General features: G+C 41.1%; 1 protein-coding gene across 1 annotated transcript in view; it reads right to left on the bottom strand.

The window, feature by feature from the left end:
• The window catches only part of RMDN1 (regulator of microtubule dynamics 1), a gene marked incomplete at both ends in the record, with an annotated part of 32,065 nt that extends 13,954 nt beyond the window's left edge, over nt 1-18,111 (bottom strand). The window contains 2 exons of the mRNA XM_080694903.1: nt 12,005-12,122; nt 17,983-18,111. Coding sequence (XP_080551029.1) covers nt 12,005-12,122; nt 17,983-18,111 — 247 coding nt within the window. The remainder of the gene's footprint in view (nt 1-12,004; nt 12,123-17,982) is intronic.
• Nucleotides 18,112-20,319: the final 2,208 nt, after the last annotated feature.

The following is a 20,319-nucleotide window of genomic DNA, read 5'->3' as shown; positions in this document are numbered from 1 at the left end:
GGGTTCCTGGAAACCCTTCTACCTCCGGGCTACACTCCCAGTACCATTTTTATACTTTTTTATTTGGAAACAGGGTCTCTTAAGCCAGCACGGCTGGCTTCGAACCTGCGCGATCCTCCTGTCTCTGCCTCCCAAGCGCGGGGAATACAAGCATGTGCCACCACACCTGGCTAAAAGGTGAAATTTTAAGACAAGCACTAAAAGAAAGATAACATGAATTTATGACCACAACCATTAAGTGAAGTATTATTTAAGTTAACATCATCACATAATTACACTAGTTAAGGATTTAAGTAACAGTAGCAATAAACCCTTATAGATTTTTTTCAGTAATCATACTACAGTTTGAATAGGTAACAGAGTTTAATACAAATACTCATATGGCTGGTTAATTTCTGAAGTTTGCTTCCCTTCTATTTTACATTTTTATCTGATAAGTGGCTGATTTTCAAAGTTCAGGTTTTAAACACCCAAAGATTCTCACTTAGAATAAGGACTCATTTCAGCATCCCTATTTGATATCTGGGGTAGGAAGAATGGCCCCAAAGATGTCTATATCTTAATCTCTGGAATCTGTGAATATATCTAGTTATAGGGCAATGAGAATTTGTGTTTTTTTTTTGTTTTGTTTTGTTTTTGGACTGGGGACTGAACCCAGGGGCATTCTATCTCCAAGCTATACCCCTAGCCACATTATCTTTTTTTTATTTTAAAACAGGCTCTTACTAAGTTGCTGAGGCTGGCCTTGAACGTGTGATCTTCCTGTCTCAGCCTCCCAAGTACAGGGATTACAGATGTGTTCCACAATGCCTGGCTAATAGAAAATTATAAATGGAATTAAGATTGCTAATTGGAGGCGCCCCCCCCCCACCCGGAAGGCTCCAGAGGTCCCGGCCTCATGGCCCCGACCCCGGGAGTGTGGGCGGGACACCCTTAGGCGACCCCCCCAAACCCGGAAGGCCCCGGAGGTCCGGGCTGCATGGCCCTGACCCCGGGCTTGTGGGCAGGCGCAAGCGGGACACCCTTAGGAGAAAAAATTTTCATTGCTACAGAAAGCCTGATCCCACATCCTCCCCAAACCACACACACACTCTTCTCTTATTTAAAAAAAAAAAAAAAAAAGGGAAACGAAAAAAGAAAAATATTCGAGAGGGGTTAAGATGGCCCCTGCAGCAGCTAGAATATTGGAGATGCAGACAAAACATATCCATCTGAACTGGAACTTTTGGAAAAATTCCCTGCGAAGGAGGACTGCTGCTTCATTACATCGTTAAGAATCCTGGACATCACCTGTAAGGAGAGAATCTAGTGGAGACCTAGGAGGAAGGCGGTGGTGGCAGCGGTGGTGGCAGCGGTGGCCAAGATGGCGGTGGAGACTTGGATTTGGGAGAGGCAGACATATGATCCATCCCACCCTGATCCTTTGAAGAAATTACCCCAAAGGTCGAATGCTACTGTCGCACATGCTTAGGAACACTGGACATTATGCAGTATGGGAAAAGAGCTTGGGAAAGATTTGAAATGGTGGAGGCAGTCGCATTGGCAGCGGCAATTACTCAGGGGAGGCAGAGATCTGATGTAATACACCTGGAACTTTTGAAGAAATTACCTCAGAGGCAAAATACTACCACCATGCACCCTTGGGAACGAGGGACAAGCTGCTGGGTGAAGAGGGTGCTCGGATCAGAGCCTGCCGAGGGGTGAGGCCGGTGCCGGGGCCAGCGAGGCTGGGATCGGAGCCTGCTGAGGCAAGGTTGCTACTGAGGCCTCCAAGGGTGGGATCAGAGCCTGCCAAGGGGTTAGGCCAGTCCCAGGATCAGCGAGGCCAGGATCGGAGCCTGCTTTGAGGCAAGGCTGGTGCTGGGACCTCCGAGGCCGGGATCAGAGCTTGCCGAGGGTTTGGGCCAGTGCCAGGGCCAGTGAGGCCGGGATCGGAGCCTGCCGTGAGGCAAGGCCAGTGCTGGGGCTTCTGAGGCCGGAATCGGAGCCAGCTGATGTGTTAGGCCAGTGCCGGGGCCATCGAGGCCAGGATCGGAGCCTGCCACGAGGCAAGGCCAGTGCTGAGGCCTCCAAGGCCAGGATCGGACTTTGCCAAGGGCTTAGGCCAGTGCCGGGGTCAGCAAGACTGGGATCGGAGCCAGCCTTGAGGCAGGGCTGGTGCTGGGGCCTCTGAGGTCGGGATCGGAGCCAGCTGATGCGTTAGGCCAGTGCCAGAGCCAGCAAGTCTGGGATCGGAGCCTGCTGCAAGGCAAGGCCGGTGCTGAGGCTTCTGAGGCTGGGATCGGAGCCTGCTGTGAGGCAAGACTGGTGCTGGGGTGCCGCAAGCTGCTCAGTCGAGATTGGGATGATCCCACTCGCAATTGAATCAATCTCAGAAAAGATGGGTGAGGATAGGGTGCCGTACTGCAGCCACTTATCTGCAGCGATTATTTCCTGGATATGAGCCTGCTGAGAGGTTAGGCCGGTGCCGGGGCCAGCGAGGCCAGGATAGGAGCCTGCCTTGAGGTATGGCCGGTGCTGGGGCCTCCAAGGCTGGGATTGGAGCCTACCAAGGGGTAAGGTCAGTGCCGGGGCCAACGAGGCCAGGATCAGAGCTGGCCGTAAGGCAAAGCTGCTACTGAGGCCTCCAAGGCAGGGATCAGCGCCAGCCAAGGGGTTAGGCTGGTGCTGGGGCCAGCAAGGTCGGAATCGGAGCCTGCCATGAGTCAAGACCAGTGCTTGGACCTACGAGGCCGGGATTGGACTCTGCCGAGGGGTAAGGCTGATGCAGGGGCCAGCGAGGCCGGGATCGGAAACTGCTCTGAGGCAAGGATGGAGCTGGGATTTGCGAGACCAGGATAGGAGCCTGCTGAGGGGTTAGTTCGGTGCGGGGGCCAGCGAGGCCAGGATCGGGGCCTCCCAGGAGGCAAGACCGGTGCTGGAGCCAACGAGATCAGGATCAGAGTCCTCCGGGTGGCCAGGCCACTACTGGGGCTGTCAAGAGTGGGATCAGAACTTACAATGTGGTATGCACAAAGAAATAGCACAGAAAATAAAATCCAGATGCTTCCCCTAATTAGCAAGAACTAGGAGGAAAGGGGTAACAGGAGGAGGTCGAGTAGTAGAAAGGGCCCTATTGAAAAGCAATTAAGGTGACCAATCAGAGGGGAGGAGATTGGGGGAGGATGGAATCTCTTTAAAACTCATGAGGTGCGTAAACAATTATATCAAAGATAATCACCAATTAAGCATGGGATCGAGGGAGGGAGAGGGAATGGGATGGGGATTGGATGAGGGCCTATTGGATGGATATGTGCTTATATATCCTCTCAAGTTTTGTATTCCAAAGTGATGTACGATTACAAAAAATAATAATAATAATTGCCACCAAAAAAGATTGCTAATTGGCTCATATTAAAATAGGAATTATAGCCGGGCGTGGTGGCGCACGCTTGTAATCCCCGCGCTTGGGAGGCAGAGACAGGAGGATCGCGCAGGTTCGAAGCTAGCCCCGCGCGCTGGCTTAGGAGACTCTGTTTCCAAATAAAAATGCAAAAATAGGTCTGGGAGTGTAGCCCGGAGGTAGAAGGGCTTCCAGGAACCCCAGTACCACCAAAAAAAAAATATATATATATATAGGAATTATCCTGGATTATCCGAGTTGGCACAATATACTTACAAGGGTACTTAAAAGTGGAAGAGAGCAGCAGAAGACAGAGAAGGACACATGATAATGGAAACAAGATCAGAATAATGAGAATATTGGCTTTGATCATGAAGAAACAAGGCCTTTAGCAAGAGAAAGTACAATTTCTAGAAGTTAAAAAAAGGAATGAAGAAGATTCTTCCCTATGGGCTCCAGAACCCTGCCAAGACTTAAACTATAAAGATTAAAAACTACTGGTTCAAGTCACGTTATATTTATTATAGCAGCAATAAAACACTAATGCAGTTTTAAGTTAAATATATTGATCTGGCATATTTAAAAGTGTACAGAGTACATATAAGTAGCAGTTACTTGTATTGCTTATTCTTATTCGCAAAGGCTTATTATTGTACTTAAAGAAATCTTACATCTCATTATCCATGTAAATAAATATGATAAATCTTTTTTTGTGTTATTCTGTCATAAGCTCTTTCTTTTTTTGTGGTATTGGAGATTGAAATACTGGCGCAGGGTCTCACTGAGTTGCTGAGAGCCTTGTTAAGATGCTGAGGGTGGTCTCATCTACAATCCTGTCTCAGCCCCCTAAGTATTAGAATTACAGGTGTGCACCATCATGCCTGGCTTATAAACTCTTGAATCACTTATCTCTAATTCTTTATACAGTACAAGTTATAGTATCTAGGCTTTAAACTATACATGTAATATCCTGGCCATTTTTCTACTCCCAGAAATGGATGGACCATTCCTAAGCCTTTCTCTGGAGCATAACTCTCTACCATGGCCTTCTTTTTATTACTGTGCCCCCCTTGCCTAAGTCAGCCTCTTATATTCATATACATATGTATAAATATATTCATATATATATGTATATATATATAATTTCCTAATCCTAAAAAGAATTTTTTTAAATAATAAAATATAAAATTTATTTTAAAAATACACTTAAAGAGTACCTCAGACTCACATAGGCACTTAGGTAGGAACATGCCCAGCATAAAAATAAATTATTATTATCTTTTGTGATACTGGAGATTGAACCCAGGGACATTCTATCTCTGAGCTTCACCACCCCACCCCCAGTGTAATTTTTTTTCTTAAGTTTTGAAACAGGGTTTCCTCAAATTGCTGAGGTTGTCCACAACCCTGCAATCCTCCAATCTCGCTTCCCAAGTACAGTTATTATAAGCATGCACCACCATATCTAGCCAAAAGAAATTTTTAATAAAGAGCTGATGAGGTAGACTAGAAAAAAATTAAATTTTAGGTAGAAAGGAGGCACAGTGGGAAGGAAAAAAATATATATGGTTTTAAAATTTGAAATTTTCAGTTTAACAAAGCTTGGTTATTCTTAAAAAGCCAGGCCCATACTTTTAAATCACAGTGGGCTGGGTCAGGAAATTCCTGAGGCAGTTAAAACTCATCTTCTGTCTGCCTCCCGGAAGATACCCAGAAAAAGTTACACATTTTGTTAAAGAGCCTGGAAGCCCCAGCTTCCTGTCTAAGCTCCCAAGAGTCCTGTCCCAAAAGGAATTTTCACCTTCTGTGAACCAGAACTCTTCAAAGAAGGAGCCCATCATCCCATGTGCCCTGACCACCCCCTCTCTAGTAAGCCCTATAAAAAATATAGCTCTGAGGAGCTCTTGGCCATTCTGGGCCATTTTAGGCTATATTGGGGGCAGCTTTTACAGCTCTAGCCCCTCTCTCCCTGGGCTACTCTCATGCTTTCAAGATGGCCCTTATTTCCCCTGAACTTGTATCTTTACTTGACTTGAATTAAAACCTCTGCTTTTATCTGACTGGTGTGTGTTGAAATTCTTTTCGCCATGGAAGCCAAGAACCCACAGAAGTTATCCTGTTGCCCATGACAGAACCACTAAAGTGGCCAGGCATGGTGGCATATGCCTGTAATCTCAGTTGTTGGAGGCTAAGACAAAGAGGATTGCAGGTTTGAGGACAGTCTCAGCAATGTTCTGAGACTCTCAGCAACATAGTGAGCTCCTGTTTCAAAATGTACCATGGGGAAAAAAGCCCATGAAGTTGCTCACTTGCAATTAATTTATCTTTTAAGCATTTTACAAGTAACCTGTTACCAAGTGGAAGATTTTTATATTGCACAAAAACCTCACTTCCTGCTTATCTGATTGGAAAGCATTCAAACAGAAAGCACGAATGGGGAATACAGAAGGTTTAGTTAAAGAGAAGGCCCCTTATAAGAAAGGCTGTGAAGAAAGGGGAAGGGCTACATGCCAGAGGATGGTATTGAAAGTGGCCTGGGGCCTGCAGTTTCGATCCAAAGATGTCCGTTTCCAGGAACAGAAAGTGGTGTGGCATTTCCCACATGTTGGGTTTGGATCCTTCTTTTCTCATATGTATTACATTTGGGGTGACTGCCCTCTGTGTGTGGCACTTCACTTTGTGTTGTTCTTCCTCCCTTTCCCAGAAGGACTGGATCTAAGTGAGAAGTTAGGCTCTGCAGGTAGACTTTCACTCCATCCCAGTTGACTCCATCTGCTAACGTCTAGCTAGATACCAAGCAAACTCACGTACAAAACAGTACTCTCAATGTATTAGAATACTTTTTTTGTTTTCAATACTGGGGATTGAACCCAGGGGATTCTATCTCTGAGCTACACACTCAGCCCTATTTTTTATTCTTTATTTTTAAATAGGGTCTTGCTAAGTTACGGAAGGCCTCACTAAGTAGCTGAGGCTGTCTGCGAACCATGATCCTCCTATCTCAGCCTCCCAAATGCTGAGATTACAAGCATGAGTCACCACACCCAGCTTTAGAATATCTTTCTTTATGGAACTTTATATTCATTTATTTTCTTTCTTAAGTTTATTCTGTTCCTTCAGTTATTGATACGAAACAGGTATTTGGCACCACCTTGTGGTATATATAGATATTGTCATTTAGAAAAATCAGTCCTAGGTTGAGGCGTTAGCTCAGTGGTAGATAAAGCATGCCAAGTATGCATGAGGCCCAGCCCTGTTGAGAGGGTGGGGGGAGGATCAGTCCTATTATCTCATTCCACTGAAATGTCAGTAATACATAGGCCCTTACACTAATTAAATTGCAAAAAGTTTTTTTAAGGTACTGGGGATTGAATCCAGGGGCATTATACCTCCAAGCTATACCCCCAGCCCTATTTTTTATTCTTTATTTTGAAAGAAAATCTCACTAAGTAGCTGAGGCTGGGCACAAACCTGAGATCCTCCTGTCTCAAGCCTCTCAAATACCAGGATTACAAGCGTGTGCTACCACACTTGTCTGAAAAAAACTTTTACGCTGACTTCAATGAACATGAAGCAGATATAAATAGAATTAAGCATATGTTCTGAAAAATAAAATTATTCTAAAACTTATAGTCTGCATTTATAATATCTCCCTGACCTCATGTCCTACACAAGGCAGCCATGTTGGAGGCAAGGCTTGGTTGCTGAGGAGAGATCCCCCAACCTCCATGATGTAAGAGTAGTCTCTGTTCTCTTCTCACTCTCTGCTTCCTCCACCATGCCCTGAGCTCCAGTCTTCACCATGCCTAACATGGATGTAACCCCTGAAATCTCCAGTACTGTGAGCAAATAAAGCTTCCTTCCTCTAAGCTATGGCCATCAACTATTCTGAGTCTCAATAGTGAGAATGCTGACTAAAATAGAACTTGGTAGCAGAGGAGTGGGGTCAATGCTGTTTTAATGTCTGACCATTTGGATTGTAAATGTTTGGAACTGGTTTATGAGCGGATGTTGGAAAGGCCAGAAAGCTGACAGAAAAGTGGGCAGTAGACACTGAGACAGATTTCAGAGGACAAAGAGGACTCCACAGAGAAATACAATAAAGGCCACATGTGTAACATTCTGGTAAAGAACTTATCAGCATTTTGCCCATGTCTTGACACTTTGTATGAAGCCAAATTTAAAGGTGATAGACTGATTAAGCTAGGGGAGAAAATCTTGAAACAGCAAAGTATCTAGACTGCGTTATGATGTTAATGTCTGTGAACAGTTTGCTGAACTATGAATATCAGAGGCAGAAAGCAAAGCATAGAGATTTTATAATTTGCAGTAAGGCCAGAAAGGTTTGTGTGAAATTCAGGCCCAGAGAGATACTGTTGTGGAAGAAAGTAAGATGGCTAAAGTGATATTTAATGTTTTGCATAGGAGCAAATAAAACAACAAGGTCAGGGCAGTTCAAGCCCAAGCTCGAGAATGGCTGTTTTGAAAAAAGGCACTCATATTCTGTCGTGGAAACCACAATTAAGGAATTTATGGTGTCCAACCACCATGATTGAGGAAGGTATAACTATCTTTCCTACTGGCAGCTGATCTTGGCAATCAAATAATGCTGGCTTTACTGGAGTAAAGAGATTATGGAGGCATCAGCCCAGATTTCAAAGGAAGGCTTAGGAGGCCAGGAAATGTATGGTAGGGTCAAAATTCCCTACAGGCTGGCCCAAAGGGGGAATTTGTGAAGCCAAGGTTGCAAGGAAAACCCCACAATTAAGAAATTCTAAAAATGTGGAATAATACCTGAAAAAGACTACAAGCTGCAAAACAGGGAGCCAAGCTAACAGAAAAAGTACACAGTAAATTGTGACTAACGAGGCCATAGAAAAGGGGCTGCAAAGGCCCTCTGATCACACCTCACCACCAGGATGCCAGAAGTAAGGCTGCACAACTTACCTTGTTCCTTGCTGGTTTCTGTTCTGTTCTGTTCCCATTCCTTAGTTCTATGGCCCTATTCCTTCCTTTTAGAATACAAATGTTTATTCAATACTATTGCTAATTGGATGTATGTAAATTGCTTTTTATTTTTACAAGGACTCAAGCCAATTGTTTACCTTGAGTCTTAGAGGAGACATGAGACTTAGGAGCAGTGCTGGAACTGTTAAGATTATCGCATTGTGACATAGCCATGAGGTCTTGGGGACGATATGCAGTGATATAGTTTTGATTCAGAATCTCTCCTTGACCTCATGTCCTAGACAAGTAGCCATGTTTGGGAGTGTGGCCAAAGGGAATATATATGTCTTCGCTCTGCTTCCAGCCTTTATGATGTGAGGGCAGAGCCCTTCCCTGATTCCCATGCCATGCCCTGAGCTCTGCAGACTTCATCTGGCCTAAAATGGACTAAATCCCTGAAATTTCCCGAACTGTGGGCAAATAAATCTCCTTTCTGTAAGTTTTGGTTATCAGGTACTCTGAGTCACTGCAGTGAAAATGCTGACTAAAACAAAAGACCAACTCCTAAAAAATATATAGCAAACAGAAGAGAGATATATGATAAAGTCAAACTTGTCAAGATCAATAAATTTATATTTTAAAAAAAACATGTGGATTCTTTTTTTCTCTCTCTCAGTATTGGGGATTGAACCCAGGAGAAATTACCTCTGAGCACTACCAGCCATATTTTTTTATTCTTTATTTTCAAACAGGATCTCACTAAGTTGCAGAGGGCCTCACTAAATAGCTGAGTCTGACCATGGACCTGCAATTCTCCTGTCTCAGCCTCCCAAGTACTGGGATTACAAGTGTGAGCCACCATGCCCAGCTGGATTATTTTTCATGTTAAAAAAAAATTTGTTTCTGTATTTTATCAAATGATGTTTCCCATAGTCTCACAAGGTATATGAACATGCCAATCAATTATAATGGGAGGAGTCAAACATAGACACACCTGTAGTCCCAGTGCTTGGGTGACTGATACAGGAGGGTCAGAGGTTGAAGTTCAGCCTCAGCAATTTAGGAATATCCTGTTTCAAAATAAAAAATAAAAATAGGAGTATAACTCAGAGGCAGAACATCCCTGGGTTTAATCCCCAGTACTTGAAAATACAGTGAGAGATCCTCCTAATTTCCCAAGATTTTTCTGTATTCTTTTTCAAATATGAAATTTTATAAGGCCTACAATTCAGTTCTCTCCAGGATGCCAGGAATTCTTCAGGACACACACACACAAAATCCAAATTATAACTAGTTTCAGTAACATAATTTTGGGGAAATGCATTCAATATCCAAGATATATAAGCTATCCAAATGGATTAGAAACTATCAGTTTCTAGTAGGGACTGAATTGGGTAATACTGGAAATCATTAATTTAAAGATGGACACATTTCACTGGACTACATCAAGGTACGTTTCTCCTTTTCCTAAAACATTCAGATGTTGTGATAATCAGTGTGCTAGAGTTTGCAGGGACTAAGTAATCTTTGCTGAAAACAATAAGAGGCATCATCATGAAAAAAAAATGCCATGCTGAAGATCTACTGTCTCACTCTTTAATTTGCCTTCAATAACACCCACGGAGGTGAGGTCATCACTCAAGCCTTTTAAAAACATGTACATAGCACAAGTATGCCAACTATTCCAGCTTCTAAAATGGAGATCTTACTATGATGTGCTCCTTGGAAGTGAAATATTTCATTTTACTCTCAACAGTCGCCATCTTGGAAGCAAGGTGAAGAGCCAGCTGCCCCTGAGTGGGACGTATGCTGCCTCACAGGAACACACACAGAGCCAATCACTGGCAGTGGAAATCTGCTCTTATAGCACCTACAATCTGGCTTGTCTGCAGGATCCCCTCAGCTCAGTTCATGGTTGCTCACTCAAGAGGTAGAGGAAGAGAATGGAGAGAAGTGACATCAAAGCTCAATGAAGTGTAAAAGAAATCATTGACCCTTTGACACCCCCTCAACCCTTCTATTGTAGATGCTCCCAGCTAGAGTAGGCCTCAAGAAGTCCTATTATCTTAAAATGTTACTTTCTATTTTAATAAACATAACAGTTGATTTTGTATGTTATTAAGACACTTCTGAAAAAGTGTGCTATGATCATTAAAACTAAATATAATTTTGGCTTTGCTTTTCAAAGTATATTTTATTGCTTACGAAAACACTAAGTCATTTCTGTAATAGTAATAAAGCATAATGAAACTAAGTACGATAGATGCAAAAAGAAAGAGATTTGAGTTCTAATCTCTGCTCTGAAATTTTGACTTTGAAAAAGTTTATGAGCTTCTTTTCAAAAATTAATATACTGTGAACAAAAGATAAAATAAGTACTTTACAAAGTTACTGTGAAAATTAAAATTATAGTGAAAAGTCTATGGAACCTAAAAAGATAATTATCTGTCAAAATATTACAAAAGAAAAATTATCTGCCTCATCCTTCTTTATAAAAATAATTCATCAAATAATAAAACAACTATAATCTCAGTTACTAGGGAAACTGAGATAGGAGGATCACAGGTTAGAGGCCAGCCGTAGTACTTTAGAGAGGCTTCAATTCAAAGTATAAAGGGCTTCAGGTGTATGTAGCTCATTGGTAGAATGCCCCTGGGTTCAATCCCTAGTACTGAAAAATAAAAAATTATTCTCAATTATTTATTTAAAGATAAGATATTCATAGATAAATTATAGCAATAGGCAATTTGTCATTTTAGATAATATCCTCAATTTCTTATTCTATCAGAACTTTAAAGGAACATCTATTCAAAATCAAATGTTTCTTTCCCAGGTCACTTTTTCCTTTATGATTTAAAAATGAAGAATATGAATAGAATGTGGTGGCACAGCCTATAATCCCAGTACTTGGGAAGCTGAAACAGGAGGATCACAGGTTCAAGGCCAGCCTTGGAAACTTAGAAAAATCCTCAGCAATTTAGCAAGACCCTGTTTCAAAATTAAAAAATAAAAAGTGAAGGGCCAAGGATGCAGCTCAGTGGTAGAATGCCCCTGGGTTCAATCCCTAGTACCAAAAAAAGTGGTAGAGGAGCTGAAAAACACAAACTACTCAACCATAACTTAAAATACTATTCTTTATTAAAATGAAATTTCGGCTTTTTCCACATTGAATTGTTTTTAAAATTGGCAAGTCTTAAATATATTTACTATTCATGTTATAAATAATAAATATGATAGGATTTTTAAATTTTTCAGTTACTAGTTATGTGATTTCTGGTACCAAGTTGCATTCTGTTTGTAAATAAAACACTACTATCTCAAAGTCCTAGGGCTAAAGACTTTATACATTGTGGGTCATAGATGGTCTGATATATTTTTCTTTCCCTCTACAATCCATTAACGTCTACTCCTTAAAAATCTGAAAAAACATTCATAAGGCTGTAGAAAAATATAAAGTACTAACAGGTAACAGGATATCACTGACAGAGTTTCAGTTTCTAAAAAAAAAAAAAAAACTTATATATATATATATATATATAAACTGACAGAAAGGAACAGAAAATAACCTGCACATATCTGTTAGTTTTATTATACAATCAAAAATAACTATAAATTAGTAACAAAATATCAAACAAAAATAATTATAAGTCCTCTAGATATTTAGCTTATGCTTACCTTTGGCTCTGGCATGAACCACAGCAGCCTGAGAAATGACTTGGTAAGTTCCAAAACCCAAATAAGACAAGGCTGAGAATAAAAGTCCTCTTTTGAAAGTTCCTGGGTTTCCTATCACCTACGGAAAACAGTTTGCAAATTATCAAACTTAGAACATTACATGAAACTACTTCCCAAAGAAATTTTACATTAATTTTCTATAGCCTCCAAAGCAATTAGCCATAAAATGCTAGAAACTCAGGATTTAACTGTGCCAGATTCTTCAGTAAAACAATTTCAAACCTCTCTGTATGTACCCTATTAAGAAAGAGACCACCTAGAAGAGAAAACTCATCTAAAAATCAGACATTGACTAGGGGTGTAGTGGAACACTTGCCTGCCATGCCTGATGCCCTGAGTTTGATCCCCAGGACCATAAAAATAAATAAATGAAAATTACTGTCATGCTGGCAAATGTTAGATTAGAGGATCTACAATGTATTTGTTGAGGCATAGATAATATAAATTGTATGAAATAAAATGAGACAGCAAGATATAATAAATACCAATCCTGTTAGTAAGATAAAGAATATCAAGTGCAGTAATTACTATGAATAAAAAATATACACAGCTTTATGTGAAGACATCTCCAAAACCATCCATAAAACTGACAGTTTTTAAATAAACAATGAATAAAATAAAAAGCATATTCAAACAAATCTGGAAATCAATTTTTATAAATATGCCCAGATTATTTCATTTCATTTTTCCTTTCCTTTTCTTCCTTTTCCCTTTCTTTTCTTCTTTTTTCTTTGTGTTACAAAAGGTTAAACCCCAGGTCTTCTATCACTGAGTTACATCCCCAGACCTTTCTATCTGTTTTGAGGGAGAGTTTGGCAAAGTTGCCCAGACTGGCCTTGAACTTGCAATCCTGCTGCCTTAGCCTCCATAGTAGGTGGGATTACAGGGTGTTCACCACTATGTCTGGTTATTATAGCTAGATTCTGAAGACCAATGACAAAAGAAGAATTTATGAATATCACTCTAACAATTTTTCCCTTATCCACATTTTTTAACATGGCATCATTTTTTCTTTTCTGCTAATTCAGTGCCATCATAAAATAAGCTGTGCAATTTTTGTTGAAAAACCAGCTGTAGCATCTTGCTAAAAAAAAAAAAAATAGAGCTGGGTATGATGGTGCAATCCTGTAATCCTATAATCCCAGTACTTGTGAGTCTGAGACAGGAGAATCTCAGGTTACAGAACAGCCTTAGCAATTAGTAAGATTCTCATCAGTTTTGCAAGATCCTGTTTCAAAATTACAATAAAATAGGGCTGGGATGTAGCTTGGAGGTAGAATGCCCTGGGCTCAATCTCCACTAACACACAAACCTCTTAAAAAAAAAAAAAAAAAAAAAAAAAAAAAGCTTTTCCTTAACTCAAAAAAAAAACTCTTCAGCTCTTATTTCCAATAAAACATTTTTTTAAAAATTCTACATTGTTTTCACTTCCTCCTTCCCATGCTCTCTTGAACATACACAAATTCTTTTATTACAACCCCACTGATGGTATTCCAGTAAAAGACACCAAAAATGCTGTTATAGGAATAAATATATGAGATTCTTTTGGGGGGGACCAAAGTCTAAGCACTAAATTCATTTATATTTTATGTACACTTTATCACATAGCCTGAAAGCAATTTTATATAACATTTTTAATTTGCCTGTGTTTTGACTTTGACCTATCACATGAAGTCAGGTTTGGAATTTTCCACTATAGCATTCAAAAATTTCAATTTAAAGTATTTTATTTCAATTTTCATATTGCCTATATGCAATTCTAAATTTTTATCTTATTTGACCTATCACTAGCATTTAAAAACTTCCTCTTTAAAAAAAATACAAATGTGCTAGGAGTGGTGGCGCACACTTTTAATACCCGCCCTTGGGAGGAGGAGACAGGAGGATCGCACAGGTTCCAAGCCAGCCTCGCTGGCTTAAGAGATCCTGTTTCCAAATTTAAAAAAAAAAAAAAAAAAAAAAAAAAAAACACACATTAAAATAGGTCTGGGAGTGTAGACCGGAGGTAGAAGGGTTTCGAAGAACCCCAGTACCACCAAACAACAACAACAACAACAAAATACAAATGAGTGTTTGAATTTTAAAAACAGCACTGAGATATAATTTATACATAGTATAATATATATAATAAACTATATAAAGTATATAACTTAAATGTGTATATAAACTTGGAAAATTATTATCACTGTAATCAAGATAATATATCCATAAATATGAATATTATGAATATTATACCCTACCCCCCAAAGTTTTCTCTTTGTAATACCCTTTTCTCAGCACTTACTGAGCAATTACTCATTATTCTTCTTTGTTGGTATTTGCAGTGCTGAGGATATAACCCAGGACCTACCTGTTCATGTTAGACAAGTGCTCTACCACTGAGCTGTCGCCAAATGCTTACTTAATCTTGAAACACTTCACTTTTGAAATACTACTTTGATTTCCATGTTCCTTTTGTTATTTCTTCATCTCTAATATGTCATTGTCCCCATGTATCATGAGCTTAGTACTGTTCTTCTATTTGTGATATTTCATATCATGGTCTTAAATTTTACCAATATGCCAAACTCTATACGTAGTCTGGATATCTCCTCTAACTTAATAATCATACATCCAACTACCTACTCAACATCTGCCTCTAAATGAACTCTAGTAGGCATCTCAAAACGACTATTCCACCAAACCCACTCCTCTCATGGTTTTCTTCAACTTGGTAAATGGCAACTCTGTACTTCTAGTTGTTCAGTTTTGTTTTGTTTTGTTTTGTTTTGTTTTGTTTGTTGTTGTTTCCAGTACTGGAGATGGAACCCAGGAGCATTCTACCTCTGAGCTATACCCCCAGCCCTACTTTTTATTCTTTATTTTGAAACAGGGTCTCACTGAGTTGCAGAGGATCTCACTAGGTAGCGGAGCCTTTCCGCCAACCTCAATCTTCCCGTCTCAGCCTCCCAAATGCTGGGATTACAAGCATGTGCCACCTGCACAGCTTAGTTGTTCAGTTTTTAAAAAGCAAAAGAACAAAACCCTGGCTTTATTCTCAACTCTCACAGCCCACATAACAAACAATTCCTGACTTTCTTAGCGGGGATAAAATGCACCACCATTGACTGGATGGCTATTTACTTTTCTTATTCATTTTATGAAGTGACAATCTACTAGCAAATTTCTTATCAGTTTGGTCAATGTGAAGCACCTCTTTGTTCACCTGGGAAAGTAGACAAAAATCATATATCTGGACTTAAAAAAATAAATAGACCTAGGACTCAATGACACCTCCAAGATACTGATAATTTGTGAAAATGTCTGAGACAGCTAAAACACATCATTTCACTTTGTACCTCCAAAGCTTAGCTTAATGTTTTAAAGAGTTCTCAGAAAATATTTGTTGAACAAGGTAAGCAGACTCTCTCTTAGCTGTATGTCTTTTTTTCAAAATTGATGGTGCCAAAATGAATTTAAAAATGCAAACTCATCAATATATGAAAAGGAATACATCACTACTCTTTTTCCTCCTAAACTTTTGCCAGTTTCTCCTCCTCTTCTTAAATATTAGAACTTTTCCATAATAGGTACTAGGCCTTCTTTATGGTCTACTAAATACTTTTAGTCTCTACTATGGCATAATTTACAATTACAGGGTAAAGGGGCTCTAGAACACGAACACACACACACACACACACACACACACACACACACATATATATATATATATATATATATATATATATATATATATATATCCCAATCTACATAAAGTGATCACCAGACCTATTAAACAACTGCCTATCCATAAGTGAACCTGGTTATCTTATCACTAACACATATCTCCCTATGTCCCTCAAATCACTTTCTGTAGTCTTATCACAGTAAGTAGTTCCACCTTTATCCTGCTGCTCAAGTAACAAAAGAATCTTCCCTGACTCTTTTATTTTAATCCCTAGACTAAATCTATCTTTTAGGTCCAATCCATGTCCTTAATATTCTTTCAATCCATCCACTGGTCTACATTGTACTAAAGTTCAAACCACAACCTCTGACCTATCCTACAGCTATATCTTTTTTTAAATTTTTTTATTGGTGCATTGTTGTCATACATTTTAATGGGATACAAGATGATGGAGACATACATGCACACACCACTCAACTAGCCCTTACCCAATTCCCGCCCCATTCCCTCCCCCTCCCTCCTTCTCATGCTTGGCTTAGTGACTGGCTTTGATATGTTTGTTAAAGTACATCATATGTATTAGAGAATTTCCCTCTTCCTCCCTCCCATCCCCTCAGAATGATGTCTTATCTGATCTCCAGAATCCATTCCAAACTAAAAACTTCCTTAATGACTGCAAAAATTTGAGCAAATGACTGTTTAAAATGATTAATGGAAAAGTATGAATAAAAATAAAAAATGGTTTCTCTTAGCCTTTAGACTTAAAAAAAAGTTAGCAGGGTGTGGTGGCATGGTGGCACATTCTTGTAATCCCGGCATTTGGAAGGCTGAGACAGGAAGATCACAGTTCAAGGACAGCCTCAGCTACTTGGTGAGGCCCTTTGCAACTCAGTGAGACTGTTTCAAGGTAAAGAATAAAACATAGGGCTGGGGATGTAGCTCAGAGGTAGAATGCCCCTGGGTTCCATTCCCAGTATCGCCAAAAAAAAAAAAAAAGTACTTATAGTTTATAAGGTTTTGGAACCTGGTTGAGGTTCCAAATGGTCCCCTTTTCCTGTCTTCTGATATTCACTTCCTTGTATATTACCCACCCCTTAAACGTTTACTGTATTTATTTAACTCCTTTCCAAAAAAGAATTACACAGATATGTCACTTCCAAGATTAGTTTATAAATAAAAAAAAGAAAAATCATAACTGACACCGACGCTCTCATTTGTTCTATTTAACTACTTGCCTTCCCTGGGGGAAGCCAGCTGCTAGGTGTTGCTGGTGGCAGCAGCCACTGGAGAAAGCTGAGGACAATCACATGAGCAAACTTGGAAACAGAACCTCCCCTCTACCCTCAAAAGTTTAGCCTTCAAAGGACATCTCAACAGCTGACAGCTTGACTCAACCTCCTGAGAGACCTTCAACTCTAGAGGAACTCAGCTAAACTGCACCTGGATTCCTGACCAGTAGAAAGTATGAGAGAATCTCTGCTTTTCTAAGCAGGAAGCTAAAAATATTAATGCAGAGTTTAATAGTGAAAAACTTAGTTCAAGTTGAATATGTCATATGCACCACTACCATCTCCAGTCCCCAATTCCTTTTCAAGAATAAACAGGTCTGGCATAATAGCACAGGCCTGTAATCCCAGTACTTGGAAGGCCCAGACAGTGGATTACAGGTTCGAGGCCAGCCTCAGGAATGTAGCAGGCCCCTGTTTCAAAACAAAACAAAAAATAGAAAGGGCTAGAGGTGTAGCTTGGAGGCAGAATGTCCTGGGGTTCAATTCCCAGTACAATAAATAAATTAATTAATTAATTTCCAATTTAATGGAAATGCCAGAACTAAGACTACAATTCAACATCGCGACATAATTCCTTAATGTTATATGCAGATTAAAACAAGCAACTTAGAAATACTTCAATAGTCGTATTTGGTCTGGCTAAAAGTGAAATTTTTTCATAGCGGTCAAAGTCCCTTCCCCTTCCAGCTTTCACACAGTAAGGACAGGCATGAGGCAGCTTCACAGGGGAGAAGTACTCACTCCATGTCTCGCCCAAGCCCAGTTTCACGGACAGGAGAGGGGGCTTGTGAAAAGTAAAGCAGGAGTCCCTGGCGGTCCCCGGGAGCGCTCCACGCTCGCCCGGCCCTGCGCTCCTTCCTCAGTCCCCATATCCATAGGCTACGCGGAGCCTCCAACCCCGGAGGGCTGGGGAGCCCGTCCCCTCTGCAGAGAGGAGGCAGGAGCCGGGACCGCGGGGTTACCTCGGAGCCACGGAATCGCCGGGCGCCGCACTGCCCAAGACTGCCCCAAGTGCTCGTAGGAAACCGAGTCCCCGGGGTGGGTCCATGTCTCAGAGATAGAAAGCGCCAGAGTCGCCAGCCCAGAGCCATGACCTACAGCTCCGGGGCCTAACCCTTCGAGCTGTCAGATCGCTTTGGACCAGGGCCGGACGAAAGGAGTCTCCGTATTTACCGCGAGAACTGTACTGCGTACCGCCGCTTCCGGCCCAGCGCCTCTTATGCCCCACGGCTTCCGATCGGCGACTTCCGGGAGACGGGAAAGACTCCGATTGGGTGGGGCTTCGCGCCTTCTGCGCCTGCGCCCGGCGGGCTGGGCACCTGCTAGAGCTCTCTCCTGGCCGCTCGCTGCGTTCTTTCCGCTTTAGTTCTAGGGTCTTTAGTGGTTTGGGCAAAAGGGTAGAGCACAAGAACAAAATTGAAAGCTCTGAAAAAGACACAAAAATATATGTATAAAAGAAAAAAATATATATGTGTCATTTATAATTCTCTGCAGCCTTCAAAAATAAGGTGATTCCTGGCACTAATGGTCCTTTTTGGAAATAAATGCTTGCAATTAAACTGCCCAACATTAGAAAGGAAAAGGAAAATTAAGAGGCTGGAGGGAGAGATTCAAGAGGGGAAGAGGGACGCCAGAGAATACAAAAACATAAGGCAAAACATCAGCTAGTTTTACTCTAGGGAGAGTAAAATGAAGCTCTTAACTTGAAGCTGGTGCTAGGCTGGGGTTATAGCTAAGGAGCAGGGCTCCTTGTACAGGAGATAAAACTTAGGTTCCAGCCCCAGAGCCTCCAAAAAATAAGAAGCAAGTTGGCACTGTTAAATGCTCTGGAATATGCAGTGTAAAACCTGATTTCTTCCCAAATCGTCAATGTTTCTCAACAGAGTAAAATTACTTAAAAGGGAATAAAGAGATTTTGAGCCCTACTTCGAAGTCCCTGTGGGGCTTCAGATGGCAAATGGAGTACCTACGATACCGTGTGGATCCATGAAAAATATTCCTAGGCAAAAAGAAAAAATAGTCATGGTGGTAAAAATAGGTTGTATTTATATGTTACTTTTAAGACTACAAAGTGAATTAACATACTTATTTCATTTGATTTTCCTAAATACTTTTTGAAATAATTGACATCCCAACAGCCTCAGCTACTTGGTAAGGCCCTTTGCAATCCAGTAAGACCCTGTTCCAAAATTGTATCAGTATTGGGAAGAGACTTCTAAATGTATTAATGTACCAGTATTAGGAAAGATTTTCAATTTTAAAATATATCTTTGGTAGTGAAGAAAGCCAGGAGCTGTGAGGAGAGGGCAGCAGATTTCCAGGCACCATGGGTAATTAGCAAGAGAATAGAAGAAGCCCAAGAGCCAGAGGACCTTTTTACATTTCTAAAGAGAGGCAAACTTCCTCAAGGATGTGAGGAAATCCCAGATTCTGGATAAGCAACTTAACACATTTTGGAGTGCAGCAAAAGGTGTGAGGGTCTGTGTGGGAGACAGAACTGTACCCCCTGCCCCAGAGGGGACAGATCTGGTTGGGTTAGAGATAGGGCAGGGTATCTACATATCAAACGACCTGCTGCACATCTGGTTGGGCTGGCTATAAGAGTACGCTGTGTCCAGGAATCTTCAATGACTGCATCCTTGGTCATCCATCCCACTATGTCACTTTGTGGCATAGTGCTTTACTCTAAGCTCTAGCCTTCCCTTTTTCTAATGGGGCCATAACAATTACAACCTGTATTTTGTCTTTGCAATAATATTTTTATAATAATAAACTCCTTTATATCTTCAACAAGCATCTGGGCTATTGCATATTTATCCTTAGCTCAGGACAAGAACCCGTGGTTTTTTTGAGGGGAATTGTTTCTGGGGGTCTAACAAAGGTCCCCAGGGACAGTTTCCCAAGCCATAACATCTCATACCATAACAAAAATAAAGAATAAAGAGTAGGGCTGTGGGTGTAGCTCAGAAGTAGAATACCCCTGGGTTCCATCCTGGTACTAAAAAAAAAAAAAAAATTACGATCCCGGGCTGGGAGTGGGCGGCCCTACCGGCTCCCGGGAGGGCTTGGTGTCAGGCTGGGGTCCTGTAGCCCGGCCTGCTCCCGGGAAGGCCAGGTCCCAGGCTGGGGGCAGGTGGCCTGGCCCACTCCCGGGAAGGCCTGGAAATGGGTGGGAGGCCGAGCCGCAGGTACAGAAGAACTCAGCATTGCTGTGCTGCGTCAGGTCGTGATGCGCTTAAAACAGCAGATCCTGCTCTGCACAGTGAGGCTGTGGGACTCTGCTCTTAGAAGGGAGAAAA

The sequence above is a fragment of the Muscardinus avellanarius genome, assembly GCF_963383645.1.
Source record: "Muscardinus avellanarius genome assembly, chromosome: 4".
Taxonomy (NCBI): Eukaryota; Metazoa; Chordata; class Mammalia; order Rodentia; family Gliridae; genus Muscardinus; species Muscardinus avellanarius.
This window is presented reverse-complemented; position numbering and strand designations above follow the sequence as displayed.